The sequence below is a fragment of the Thamnophis elegans genome, chromosome 3 (genome assembly GCF_009769535.1).
Source record: "Thamnophis elegans isolate rThaEle1 chromosome 3, rThaEle1.pri, whole genome shotgun sequence".
NCBI lineage: Eukaryota > Metazoa > Chordata > Lepidosauria > Squamata > Colubridae > Thamnophis > Thamnophis elegans.
This window is the reverse complement of record NC_045543.1, coordinates 67688096-67701508: the sequence shown is the minus strand read 5'-3', so window position 1 is coordinate 67701508 and position 13413 is coordinate 67688096. Positions and strand designations below refer to the sequence as shown.

General features: G+C 36.0%; 1 protein-coding gene across 1 annotated transcript in view; it reads right to left on the bottom strand.

The window, feature by feature from the left end:
• Nucleotides 1-13413, bottom strand: part of SLC24A2 (solute carrier family 24 member 2) — an 82975-nt gene that overhangs the window by 1212 nt on the left and 68350 nt on the right. The window contains exons 6-8 of the mRNA XM_032214248.1: nt 8486-8614; nt 4163-4252; nt 958-1124 (exon numbers count right to left, since the gene is read on the bottom strand). Coding sequence (XP_032070139.1) covers nt 958-1124; nt 4163-4252; nt 8486-8614 — 386 coding nt within the window. The remainder of the gene's footprint in view (nt 1-957; nt 1125-4162; nt 4253-8485; nt 8615-13413) is intronic.

The window sequence follows — 13413 nt, the reverse complement described above, 5'->3', positions numbered from 1 at the left end:
TGCAGTCACTCATATAACACATCTATTGTGCGGCGTATCATTTGTAAGTGCTTGGATATTAGTGTTATTGCTTGTCTTCAATTGACTCTTCCATTTAGTAAGAACCGATAGAGCTGGAATGCTTTGGATCCCATCTATTAAACAATGTCAATTTGCTCAATCCAGGTAATGGGCCTTCTTTGTTGCTGAACTTGAATGACACTCTCCCAGGGTCTGCAAAGACCTGATCCTGACTATCTTCAAAAGAGTCTTGAAGACTTTTCTCTTTACCCAACTACTGAAATAGGCGGCTGTGTCTTCCCACCATTGAATTGGATTGTTTTGTGTGTAAATTGTGCTGTTTTCTTCCAATGATAGCCATTTTCTGGGAGAAGCATATAGAATGCAATGACCAAAATTCAACCACAGAGACGAATACTTATAGGAGCAAGCAGTCTGAAGAGATATGGAACTCAGCTTTGAAATTCAATAAATATTGGAGGTAAGAAAGATAACTGCTGTATAACAAGCCACGTGTGACTTAGCAACCTAACCTTCAATGAAAGAAAAGTTGAGGTAATGCAAGATGGAATACAACTAACAGAGAATAAAAGGCAAGGCAATAGAATTTTGTCAGATTTCCAGTTGACATGCTTCCATCAACATCTGCTGAGAACTCGTGTCCTCCCCAACTACGTGCATTAACACTTTTGTAGCTGAGCAAGAGCACAAGAGCGTGAGTTTGTATGTCTCAGTGCGTAAAGCTCAAGTAGCTGTAACTACTAAAGTTCATGTAGGTTAGCAGAGATTCTCAGTATGCTGTGCATTCTCTTGTGCATTTCCTTATTTCAATGCCTCCCTGTTGACCAAAGCAATGTGCCACAAAGTCTTAGACTCCCAGATCTATAATCTTGGGTACCTGAAAGTAAAAGTAAAGGAATGGAATATATAAGGAGATGACATTGTAATAGTACTTACCCCACGGTGATGTCAAAGATGTTACTTCCTACAGAGCTGGAGACTGCCATGTCCCCTAGTCCTTTTCGTGCCACAATGACACTGGTGATTAGGTCAGGAATGGAGGTACCAGCAGCCAAGATGGTCAAGCCCATGATTTCTTCACTGATCCCGATGGTCTCTCCAACCTAAACCGAGAAAGAACCACTGAAATCATTTGCAAAATACAGGTAGTTCTTAACTTACGACCTCAGTTGAGCCCAAAATTTCTGTTGCTAAGTGAGCCATTTGTTAAATGAATTTTGTCCCATTTTATGACCTTTCTTGCCACATTCCATAAGTGAATCACAGCAGTTAAATAAGTTAGGTGAATCTGGCTTCTCCATTGACTTTGCTTGTGAGAAGGTAGCAAAAGCTGATCACATGACCCTGGGCAGGGGTGAAATCAGTTTATCTTCACTACCAGTTCGCAAATGTGAGCCCACACGTCACTTCCGCACATGGGCAGAGCATCAAAAAGAGTATGTGATGACATCTGGACAGATGGCCAGAGCTTCCCGCTGCCACTGCTACCGGTTCACCTGAACTGGATAAAACCGGCTGAATTGCATCACTGACCCTGGGGCACTGCAATTGTCATAAATATGAGTCAGTTGCCAAATATCTGAATTTTGATAATGTGACCATGGGGATGCTGCTACACATGTAAATGTGAAAAATGATCATAAGTCACTTTTTTCAGTGCTGTTGTAACTTTCAATGGTCACTAAATGAACTGTTGTAAGTCAAGATATATCTGTACAGAAAGAAAGGGACTGACTAGGGATCCACAGTGTAAAAGTACATAATACTGCTATATTTGTCATTTCATAATCTACTTACTTTAGTCACCTTCTTTCAGTCTCTAATAGTGGCTAACAATTAGTTGGGTTGTTTTATTGTGCCTGCCTACTCTTTGTTGCTGATATTTCTTTTGTGCTTTCAAAACTATAGGATTTTTTAAAAACAGCATTGCTTTAATGTTAGTTTGTTAAAATAAAGCTATTTTAATCTAGACTACTACTAACTGCTTTGGTGCAGAAAATCAACATAAATGTTAATATAAAAATAGAATGTGAGTGTTACTTTGAAAATAAAGATAATAGTGATATATTAACAGATTAGATCACATGCACCAAGTAATTGTATAAAGAGACAAAGCATTATGAAGAGCATTAAAGTCTTCATCCAGAAAAAAAGTCATTCATAAATTGAAATATTTCTATCTCTGAGAGCATCAGCTGAATGCCTTCTTCATGTAATACACTAGTCAACAACACTGGGCAATTCTATGGATATTACAAAAGGCTTCTGTAAAGAGAAATTTGTTTCTAAGACTGTATCATTCCCTTCTGAAATGCCTTTTTCCATTAATTTTATTTATTTTGAAAAGCTAATAGTCTGGAGTATGTAAGGACTTGGTTACCTGAAGGGCTACTTTCTCTCCAAAGGGGCTGTTTCAAGTTCATCTTGAGAGCCCTTTTCTGACTGTCCCAACTTTAGAGATAAGGTAAAGGTAAAGGTTCCCCGCACTTGCGTGCTAATCGTTTCCGGATCTAGGGATGGTGCTCATCTCCATTTCTAAGCCGAAGAGCCAGCGCTGTCCGAAGATGTCAGTGGTCATGTGGCCGGCATGACTAAACGGCGAAGGTGCATAGAGCATTGTTACCTTTCCACCAGAGTGGCCCCTATTTTTCTACTTACATTTTTCTACTCGCATTTTTACATACTTTCGAACTGCTAGGTTAGCAGAAGCCGGGACAAGTAACAGGAGCTCACTCCGTTACATGGCATTAGGGATTCGAACCACCAAACTGCTGACCTTTCTGATTGACAAGCTCAGAGTCTTAGCCACTACTTTAGAGCTAAAGATGGTCAATAAGGCGAAAATACTTCTGATTCTCCTGTTCTGTCTCTGAAGTACTCAGCATATTTGGTCTTAACCGGGTATCTTCTTCTTATCCTGGCCTATGGCTATAACAAAGATTTGGTTGTTTTCAGCCTTTCTTAGCTCTTCTTCTAATTGTCCAAAAATTATGACCTTTTAATTTTATGTTGATAATGAAATTTCTGACCATTGTAATGTTTTATTTATTTAAGACAGTTGAATTTCATTCTTCCCCATACTATAGGAGACTTTGGAAATTTATTTTGGATGGAAAAATATAGCTGTCAACTCTGAAGGTGAAACTGCTTCAGCTCTCAGTTCTGATATCCCCTTCTATATATATATATATATATATAGCACGCTCAATTATCAAGGTAGAAAACTAAAATCAGTAAAAAGCCTGTCTTTTAAAATGCCAATGTAGAAAATGCATGAGCATGAGATCTACTGAAATATTTAAACTGCAATTTTATTCATTTATGAAATTCAGAGGCCTTCCCAACTCCGGGCAATTTACTGTATATACTCGAGTATAAGCCTAGTTTTTCAGCCCACTTTTTGGGCTGAAAAAAGCCGCCTCGGCTTATACTCGAGTCAGTGAAAAATTTGCCCGAAATGGAGGAGAAAAAGGGGCGGGGCCATGCCGCTGGGTGACACTCGTGAATGGCCCAGTGCCCCTGTGAGTTTCCCCTCCCTCTGTGTCAGTTTGCCGCGCAGCGCGCACCGCACCATCCCCCCTCCTCACGTTCTAATGTAATGCAGGGCTGTCTTACGATTCCCCTTCCTCCCCCTCCTGCCGCTCTGCAACGATGTCCCACCTCCTCCTTGTTATGGCAAGCAGCCACATAGCGATGTCCCACCTCCTCTGGTACAGTGATCCAATGATAGGAATCACTGTGCCGTGTGTCATAGGAGGCGGGACATCGCTCCCGCGGCTGCACGGGACATCATCATCACAGCGGGACATCAGCATCATGAGGTGAGTGAAGTATTTCATTGAATACACCGCTAGTTTACTGTTTTTCTTTGAAATAAATATTCAAAAACATTATTGGTATCTATTTTTATTTTTGAAATTTACCGGTAGCTGCTGCATTTCCCACCCTAGGCTTATACTCGAGTCAATAACTTTTCCAGTTTTTTGTGGTAAAATTAGGTGCCTCGGCTTATATTCGGGTCGGCCTATACTCGAGTATATACGGTACATTAAACAGTAATGTTCAATTAATTATTGAATCCATCAATGCAATTAATTAAATATAAGCCAAAATGTAAGAGCAAATCCATCAAATAGCTCACCTGATGTGCCCACCAGACCATTAGATAAGAAAATACAGCTATCCAAGTGATTGATCCAAAAAATGTCAAAGGGAAAAACTTTTTGGATGGCTGAAAGAGAATAATAATAAAAATGTTAAGTGTACTCATTTTGTATTATCATAAGCCTTTCAACTTGAACATAGCATATACAGTGCAGTGTGACTGGGTTTATCAATTTCAAACCAAATGTCATTGAATTAACATGGAACCCATCCATTAAAAATTACTATATTATTTGGGACTGCATGCATTAGATAAAATTCAGTTTCTTATGTCACTATGAAAACTACCAAGGAAAGGTAAGTTTCTCAACTTAGTAACTATTTACAATTGGTATGCTATGATTGCATTCAGTAACTATAAGCATTAGCAAGATCCTTTTCAGTTTTGAAATATTTTGTCAAAAAATGAGAAATCCATATAATAACTTCAAGGAAGGACAAAAACTAGTATTTATATTTATATTTCTTATTAGCTTTTTTGTTCTAAAACACTAGTTTTTCATTAAAACACAGTTCTGGCAACTGGAACTTTTCCATCGTTGATAAAATTTAGGCAATTTTAGTTTTGATCCCTTTCATAATGATTCACAATATGGAATTCAAATTTTTCCCTGCTGTTATAGAGAATAATTTTATGTGATTATATATCCCTTGTTTCCTCTATTACCAAATCACTTACAAATAGTCAGGGAGATTTGCCAAGTTTTGTAACTACTTGTGCCAAACTTGATTTCTTTCTTTATTTTTATCTATTGAAATCAAATTCATGTTCAACTCAATTCTTTATTACTGTATAATCACAAAGCCAACAATTAGATACAAATTAAAAGAAAAAAATGGAAGGTTAAAAAAGAACAATTAATATATGTAATACTCTCTGTTAGGTAATTATTTCTAGACAGAATGGATAAAAATCTGTAGAAAGAGCAATCAAAGAGCATGTAGCTCAAGGACTTTTGAAATGCCCAAATAAAAAGTGATGCATCTAGCCCAGGGGTGTCAAACTCAAGGCTTGCAGGCTGGATCCGGCCACAGTGTTCTTAGATCTAGCCCATGGGGTCACCCTGGAAACAGCAAAGGACAGGCCCACAGTGCCTCTACCAGTGAAAACGGAGAGCTCCGTTTTCGCTGGCAGAGCACTGCAAGAGACCATTGCAGCCAAAACAGACCTCGTGAGAGCCGCATGTGGCCCTCCAGAGCTCCGTTTTTGCTGGAGCCACATTGTCATTCTTCCCTGCTTATGAAGCAGGCTGGCTCTCTTTCTTTCTGATATTTTTATAAAGTAAGTTCCTTCCTTCCTTCCTTCCTTCCTTCCTTCCTTCCTTCCTTCCTTCCTTCCTTCCTTCCACCTCAGCCATGCCCACCCGGCCCCCCAAAAGTCAAACACAACCTGATGCAGCCCTCAATGAAATTGAGTTTGACACCCTTGACCAGAATGAAGCCATAGCACAATTTCAGAACTGGTGGAAGAAAGAGAGGAGATTGGCATATACACATGTGAAGAGATGCCACGTACTGCTGAGACTGGGACCAAATTTAAAGTTATTTGAAAAACAATGTCCCAAATAGGCTGCTTAAGTAAAGGTACAAACATAAGTTAAAAAGCAGAAAGGTTAGGAATGAGACACTTCCTGCCTCATTCCTCTTTAATACTGACAACTGCAGAGAGGTTCCCCCTGGGTGAATTATACATGTCAAACTTGTGTTGAAGTGGAAAAGCTACATGAGAAGAGGTAACCTCTCTCTATTGAAGTTACACTTAGTTTTCCCCACAGTTTCTCCCTCTGAATTAAATCAAAGATTAATTTTAAATTGACCAGGGCTTTGAACAGATTGCCTATTCCTCAACTAAGATGTTTCAATTTTAATCCAGTTCAATAGTTTGAAATACAGATATTGCTGGTTAGTTCTATTAAGCAAGCTGGGTAAGTCTACCATTGGCAGGGGCTAACCTATTTCTTTTGTTATTATAAAACAAGGTAACAATGGAGTAGCTCTAACCAAAAAGAAAATAGGCTGAATATGGGTAGCCTGGATTGATGTTCTCCATTCCAAGTTCTCCTTTAATAATTCTGGGGGAAACTGTCCTCCAATGTTATTTTCAGATTTTGGTGGAGAAATAAAGGTATTTCATTTGAAATGTGGACATAGGAGGAGAGAGAAGTAAGTCACTGGAAAAGAGTAATTCACAGCTGGATTGTCCAAGGTGATAAAAATATTTGGAAGAAGTTTTCTCAAGATTCTGAGGATATTTGAAGTCGCTCTGTGAGTGAGATGCTGGTTTCCAAATTTAATATATAAATATATGTTGAGATATTAAATTTAGTAGCTGGAACAGTAAAACGTACAATGGGCACAGTTGCAGTTGATTGACTGGAGAGGGCTGGCTCCTGCATGAGGTAATCTACGCTATGATTGGTTGCTGTGGGTGTCAAGGGGGAGTTTCCCTTTTTTCCCACCTTTTTTCTTCTGTGTGTTCTCTATGCTGCTTGATTTACCTCATGATGTTCCTGACTATCCTGTCTGCTGTAAATCTAAATGGTAAATATATTTATTCATATAAAATTATAAGTTTGTGCACACATCTTTGACTTCATTTGAACACTTGTTGTGCAATTCCTTGATAGGTTATGGGCCCAGAAGCACTTGTAGTAAATTTCTCTGAGGTGAAAGATTTTTCGTGAACCTAGGAAAAGCTGAGGAGGATTGGCTTGTGTAGACAGTACAGTGCTATCTGTTACAGGAATGAGAGATGGATTTCCTCTGGTTGGTCTTAGACCAATTCTCTCTCATGGAGCCTAAAAAATGGAGATGTTTTTGTGGACAAGATGTTTTTAGGGAAGATTTGTGGACAGTTCAAAGCAATCCTCCAGCAGATCTCAATGAGATGGTGGTCTCCAAATTTAACATATACATATACATAAATAAATTTGTAGATTGGACCAAAATCCCTAACCGAAAACTGTTAATTAAGTGCCAGAATCAGGAAACTGAGGCAATTGATGTATTCTACTCCTCTCTTGTAGCTTTCCTGGTCTTTGGTTTTTAGAAGGGCTTTGTAGCACTTCTTTACAAATGAATATGGAGGGTTGTTAAATTGAAAAGCATGGACTGGCTTTCTTGCTCTGTCAGGGTTTGAAGCTAAGAAAGTTGTGACAGTCTGAAGACTAAAGATAATAGATTTAGGCTAACTAATCCATCATGGCGTGTGATTGGGCTATCTGAGGGACCGCCTCTACCCGCTTACATCAGCCTGCCCCATTAGATCTGGTAGAGAAAACATGCTGTGGGTACCATCAATTAAGGGAACTATGTTTGGGGCGTTCCAGGGAACCTACCTTCTCACGGTGCTCATTTTCTGGAACATATACCCTCCCACCCTCCCAAATTAGATTAGCTCCATGCCTTGCAGCCTTTTGCTATTCCGGAAGGTCCCTCAAGACCTGGTTATGTTATCAGACTTGGGGCTCCCAGAGAACCAAAGACATTCTTCAATAGCTCCATTGCTAAGGTGGCCATTTTTCTCCTCTCTTTGCTTAGGGTTTATACATTTGTTTTTATAATATTTATGTATTACTGAGGATGTTTATGTCTTTATATTTGTTCTTTTTACATTGGTTTTTATTGCTTGCTGTATGCTGCCCAGAGTCATCTTTTTGTGAGATGAATAGCTAAACAAATTTGATGAATAAAATAAAACCCAATCTTGCCCAATCTTGGTGATCTGAGAGGGAAGCTGAAGAGAGAAAGCTGAGTTCAAGAGACCCAAGAGGTCTTTTGCCCACTCTGGAAGACCATTTATTCCAATCTTGCCTTTTGAAATCAATGATTTTGAAAAGAGCTTAGACTGAATGGATCTTGTTGGGATTTAAAATAATGTTAAATTATAGCAGAAGCTTTAGAGTTGTTGTTGATGGAAAAAATGTTGGGTGTCTGCATAGTCCAAGAGGAACATTTCTTCTGCAAATGAAGTTTAATAGACATCTAAAGAAGAAGGCATGCAGACAAACATAAAAGAACTATTAATACAATATTTTATAGGTTGCCATTAAATATTTATACAAGTAAATGGCAATGTATTCACTGTTATTGTCTGCCAAGCAAGGTCTCCAAAAGCTCAAGCCGAATGTCATTTATCATGACATTTTTTATCAAGTATTTTCTCTCCCAAGCAATCTAATGGAAGCTAAAAATGAACTTATTTATGTATACTCAATAATAGTATCAAGGCTAGATCTGTCCTTTACAAACATATTTTGCATACCAATTCATGTATAAAAGTTAAAACAGTAATTCTCACTGGATTTCTAACATCAGGTAGAGTCGCCCATAATGGAAAAACGATAGGCAAAACAACCAGATATGTAAGCTGTTTCCGGGGCGTATCAGGCCAGGCCAGGCTGAGGGGCTGATTATCATCGTCATCTTCCTGTTGTGGGAAAAAAAGACAATATTAATTTAAATGGAAAAAATGGGAAAATGTATTTTTTTAAAAATTTAAAGGAAGTCTACAACAAGCTGCCTTCAATGGAAAAAAATGAATAAACTGAAGAAAAAAAATCCAGTAATGCCATAAAATGTGTACTAGAATTTGAAGGAGAATTTTGCTTATTGAGGTATTTGTGAATATTCTATCTGTGTTCATCAATGTAAGTGGGGAAGGAAATATCTGCCCTGCAACATAGATCAAATCTGGAAATAAACACCACATAAGATACTGAAATTTTATTGTTATAGGGTATTATAACAGAATCTTGAATCAAGACTTGGCAATCTTCATCCCCCCCCCCCTTCCTGTATATTTTGACTAAGCTGATTTTTTTTAACATAATGTTGTTGAATTCCTGCTTCTGGGCTATCTCTATAAGTTGGACTAAATGATTAATGAAGTCCTTTCAAACTTGTTCTAAGATTTTATGTAAACCAGATGCTCTTGTCCTATTGTTGGCTTTCCAAAGCACTTCTTACTGTTAAGGAAATGATGGAATAAAAAGGTATTTAGCTTCATCTAAGGTTATGGTACATCTTACATTGTTATGTTCAATATTCTCTAAAATATTTATTTTGCATAAATAAAGATGAGCTTCTATCATTATGTACTTGTTCCAAATACAGAATCCATTTGCCTGTATGCTTGGAAAACTACTCAAATTGTACTTTATACTGTATATTAGATTTATTATGTTCCTACTAAAACTTTCTCATGATATAGGAACAGTAATGGGATGTATGAATCAATTCTTCAAAATTATATCACTATACTACTAAATTTATCCTTTCAGCCATGAAAACTGTACATCCTACTCAACTTAAATATATTTGCAACATTTTTAATGGAGAGAAAAATGTATTTCTTTTCTTTTCTTCCCCCTATATGCTTTTCTCAAAGTCACATGTACAAACATATATTTAGTATGCTAAATTCACCATGGGAATAATATTTGAAAGCAGTTTACTTTGATAAAAATCAGATAAAAGCAAAAAAAGTTTATATAAACTTTGTAGATTATATTTTCTGTTTGGTCTTCAAGTCATTCCAGAAGAGTCGCTATGCAGTCATAAATTTCATACCAACTTATTAGATCAGATAAACCTAACTTCCTGGATTACAGAGTACACAGGAGGTTGATGTATTATTTAAATGGATAATTTGGTAGAGATGTATAAACATTTTATACAGATGGTGTGATGTCCAGATTTGTAACGCCAGAAATACCCTTATTTACTCTGGGATCCTCTGAGGTATATTTTGATCCAGTTTGTTCCTAGACCAGAAGTAGATTCAAAAAATAGACTTTCCCCACTCAATATATCACTTAAAAATAATATTCCTTCCTAAATACAACAAAGCTGGTGGTCAGTGCTTGAGAGCAGGGAGAAATCAAATGTTAATTCACTCGTCTTTTCCACAAAATAAAACCGTTGTTACTCTTTTTATTCAATGTAGATAAGCCCATGGCTGTATTGCAAGTTATTATTTTTTTCTCTTCTGAAGGAGAAAACTGATTTATTTTTTTTGAACACCTGTGAGATATCAATTGGCTGAGATAATACACATAACTCTTTAATTGCAGTCATTTAAGTTTTGAGTGACAGATTCACTGTGCACACAATGGAAAAGGAGTTAAAGAACAGAATCCAACCTATTAACTCCATTAAAAACTAAGACGGAAAACTGATTTCCTTTTCATTGTAACTAATTATAGTGTGGCATTAGGAACAGATTGAAATAAATTACATAAGCACAGTTTGCTCTTCTGTTTGTCCTTTAAACCAAAAAATGACTATTATGCTGCTAAAAGAAATTTAATACCAATGTGACACAGCTTATAAGAGTCATAACACTCCAGCTGAGATTAATGTTATCTGAAATTCACCCATTTAAATGTATATTTTCTACTCCGACACCCCCCTCAAAAGCTGTTTTTTTAAAATGGAGCCCTTCACTATATTGTATACATGGAATCAGATAAACACAACTGCCTAGACAGAATTTGATAAAATATAGGTTGTGTTGGTAAAAGAGATCATATATGACTGTAGAGACACTTCCTACTTTACTGATATAAACTAATCAACACTCTGGTGAGCCAGGGACCTACTGAATAACAGTGGTTCAATAACATACTTAATGGTCATAAAGCACATCATGAAAACCTGGCTTCCTTGTTAGAAGTAGGCTGCCTGTTTCTTTTACTTAACATTATCTTTGTAATGTGAGGCACACATATTTTTCTTTCCTTGCTAGTTTCCATAGAAACTGATAAAAAAGGAACATGCCTGAGTATGAGGAGATGAGAATATGAAGTTGATTATTTTTAGGGAAGTCAGAAGCGAAAATAATTCAGCTAACTTTGAATCTCACCTTTTTTTAAAGTCAACAAATTATTTCTTCTTCCAATATTTCATCTCTTATTTATAAATAAATTTTTAAAACCTTGCCATTTCAGTCCTGATCAACAAAACTCCTCCATTAAGGCTTACCAGAGGTAACATATTTATTTTAAACAGATGAAATAAACCATCCTTATATTCCTTCATTTTACCTCTAACAATCTTATTATTTAATCCCTTCAAATAATATCCTAGAACTTGATTTTTTGTCATTTTTTCTTTGTCCCTTCTTACAAAATTCTTCAAAGCTTTAACAAGTTTCTTTTGTAAGTCCAATCTGGAAACTTATTCAAGTCATCCTCTTGGTTTGTGGTTTGTATGTCCTTTTTAATTAAAACATCATTTTTGTAGGTCCAATGTAGCATCTTTTTCCATATGTAGCCTGCCATTTTTAAATCCACTTTCAGATCAACCTCAGTCTTGTCTGGTAAAACGTGTTCCTCTTGTGTAACATCATTTAAACACAGTTTATCTATAGAGAGAAACACTCTTAAAATCAGCTTCTGGGTCCATTGTCCAAATATATTCTTATTATGTCCAATCAACATTAAAATATTTTGCTCCATTCTGTATAAGTAAGTCAAAGTTAAGTGTTCTTCTCCTTTAATTGTAACATTTACTCTAGATGTGTTGCTTGTATCCTTACAATTTATATTGATTTTTCCTAGTATGATTTGATTGCTTATTTGTACCCTATGACTATCATTAAGTGTTGTACCTTATGATTCTTGACGAATGTGTCTTATCTTTTTATGTACACTGAAAGCATATGCACCAAAGACAAAATCCTTGTGTGTCCAATCATACTTGGCCAATAAAGAATTCTATTCTATTCTATTTAGTACCTTTTAGTTCCATCTTCAAAGGTTCAATATCCAACCTTCAAAGTTGTGTCCTATCATCTTTTAAAAAAAGAAATAACAGTATTTTCCCAAGGGAAATTCTTATAAGAAGTATTCTTATAATTAATTCTAAAATCTTATTTCTGGACCTTAACCATTTGTAACTTTACAAAATCAATGTTTTTTGTTTACTTCTTTTTAAAAAAATTAAAGATTCCATTGTAGATACAAAACTAATACCAACTTTGAAAGATAAATGAGTTGAAAGGGAAAAAAAACTTCCCTCTTTATCACAGCAAACATAAATAACTTTAACATCTCTTAAATGTTATTTAACCTCTCTTATCACCACTCTTAAAATACAACAATCTCTTCATCCCATATCTCACTTCATTCTCTATAAACAAATCTTTAAAGCCTTATCATCCATCTTAATCAGAAAAGTCTATTAAGAGTTACCAGAAATAACCACATATCTATTATAAGCATTATCTTAAAGAAAACCCAAACACCTGAAATTTTCTTTTATATTTATGTTTCATTTTTTATTTTTAAACAAATCCTCCAAACCTCACTATTTAAATTGAATCAATAAAAATCTAATAAATATGTCAAAGGTAATAATGTAATTGTTTTAACCAATAAGATAAACCTAAAAAGGAACAATCTTCTTTCCCATACAGCAATATCACTTAGACTTATATACCTCTTCACAGTGTTTTACAGTTGTCTCTAAGCGATTTACAAAATTGGCATATTGCTCCCAACAATTTGGCTCCTCATTTTACCAACCTTGGAAGGCTGATTGAACTCCTGGCAGTTGGCAAAATTAATCTTCAATACTACATTCTAACCTCTGCACTACCACAGCTCTTATAACTCTTATCTGTAAATAAGCCCTTAAAACATTGTTGCCTAGTTAAAAAAATATTATTAAATATTAGCCAAGATAGCAATTTGTCTATTTAATCTAGGTTAAAATAAAGGCAATATTATATTTTTTCTCCTTACTCCCAATTAGTCCCATCAAATAATTTTCCTTTTGTCTTTTGTCATAAAACCACACATTTATGTATTTATTATTTATTTAGAAAATTTATATGGCTGCCCACTCACTCACAATGATTCTGGGTGGCTTATGAAAAACAGTAACTTGCAAGTTCCTTTTATAGAACCAATATTAAACTCACAAGGAGCAGCTGCCTGGAGAATATGCAGACCATCTCATGAACTCTATTTTCTCTGGCGTAAGTTCAGATCCTGCATCCAGCGACAGATGTCAGGTATAATGTTGTCCTTATTTCTTTAGAGACATCTTCAATTTGCCATGAAGTCCCCTTTTTCTATTTATTCCAAACAATAACCAATAGTGATAGATATCATGGGTGCAATCCCAAAGTATCTTGAGCACTACTTAAACACCAGAAATGATATGTGGTTCTTTTGTTCACTCTCTGTTTCCTACTCCCACTTGGCTATTGATATGACAAAG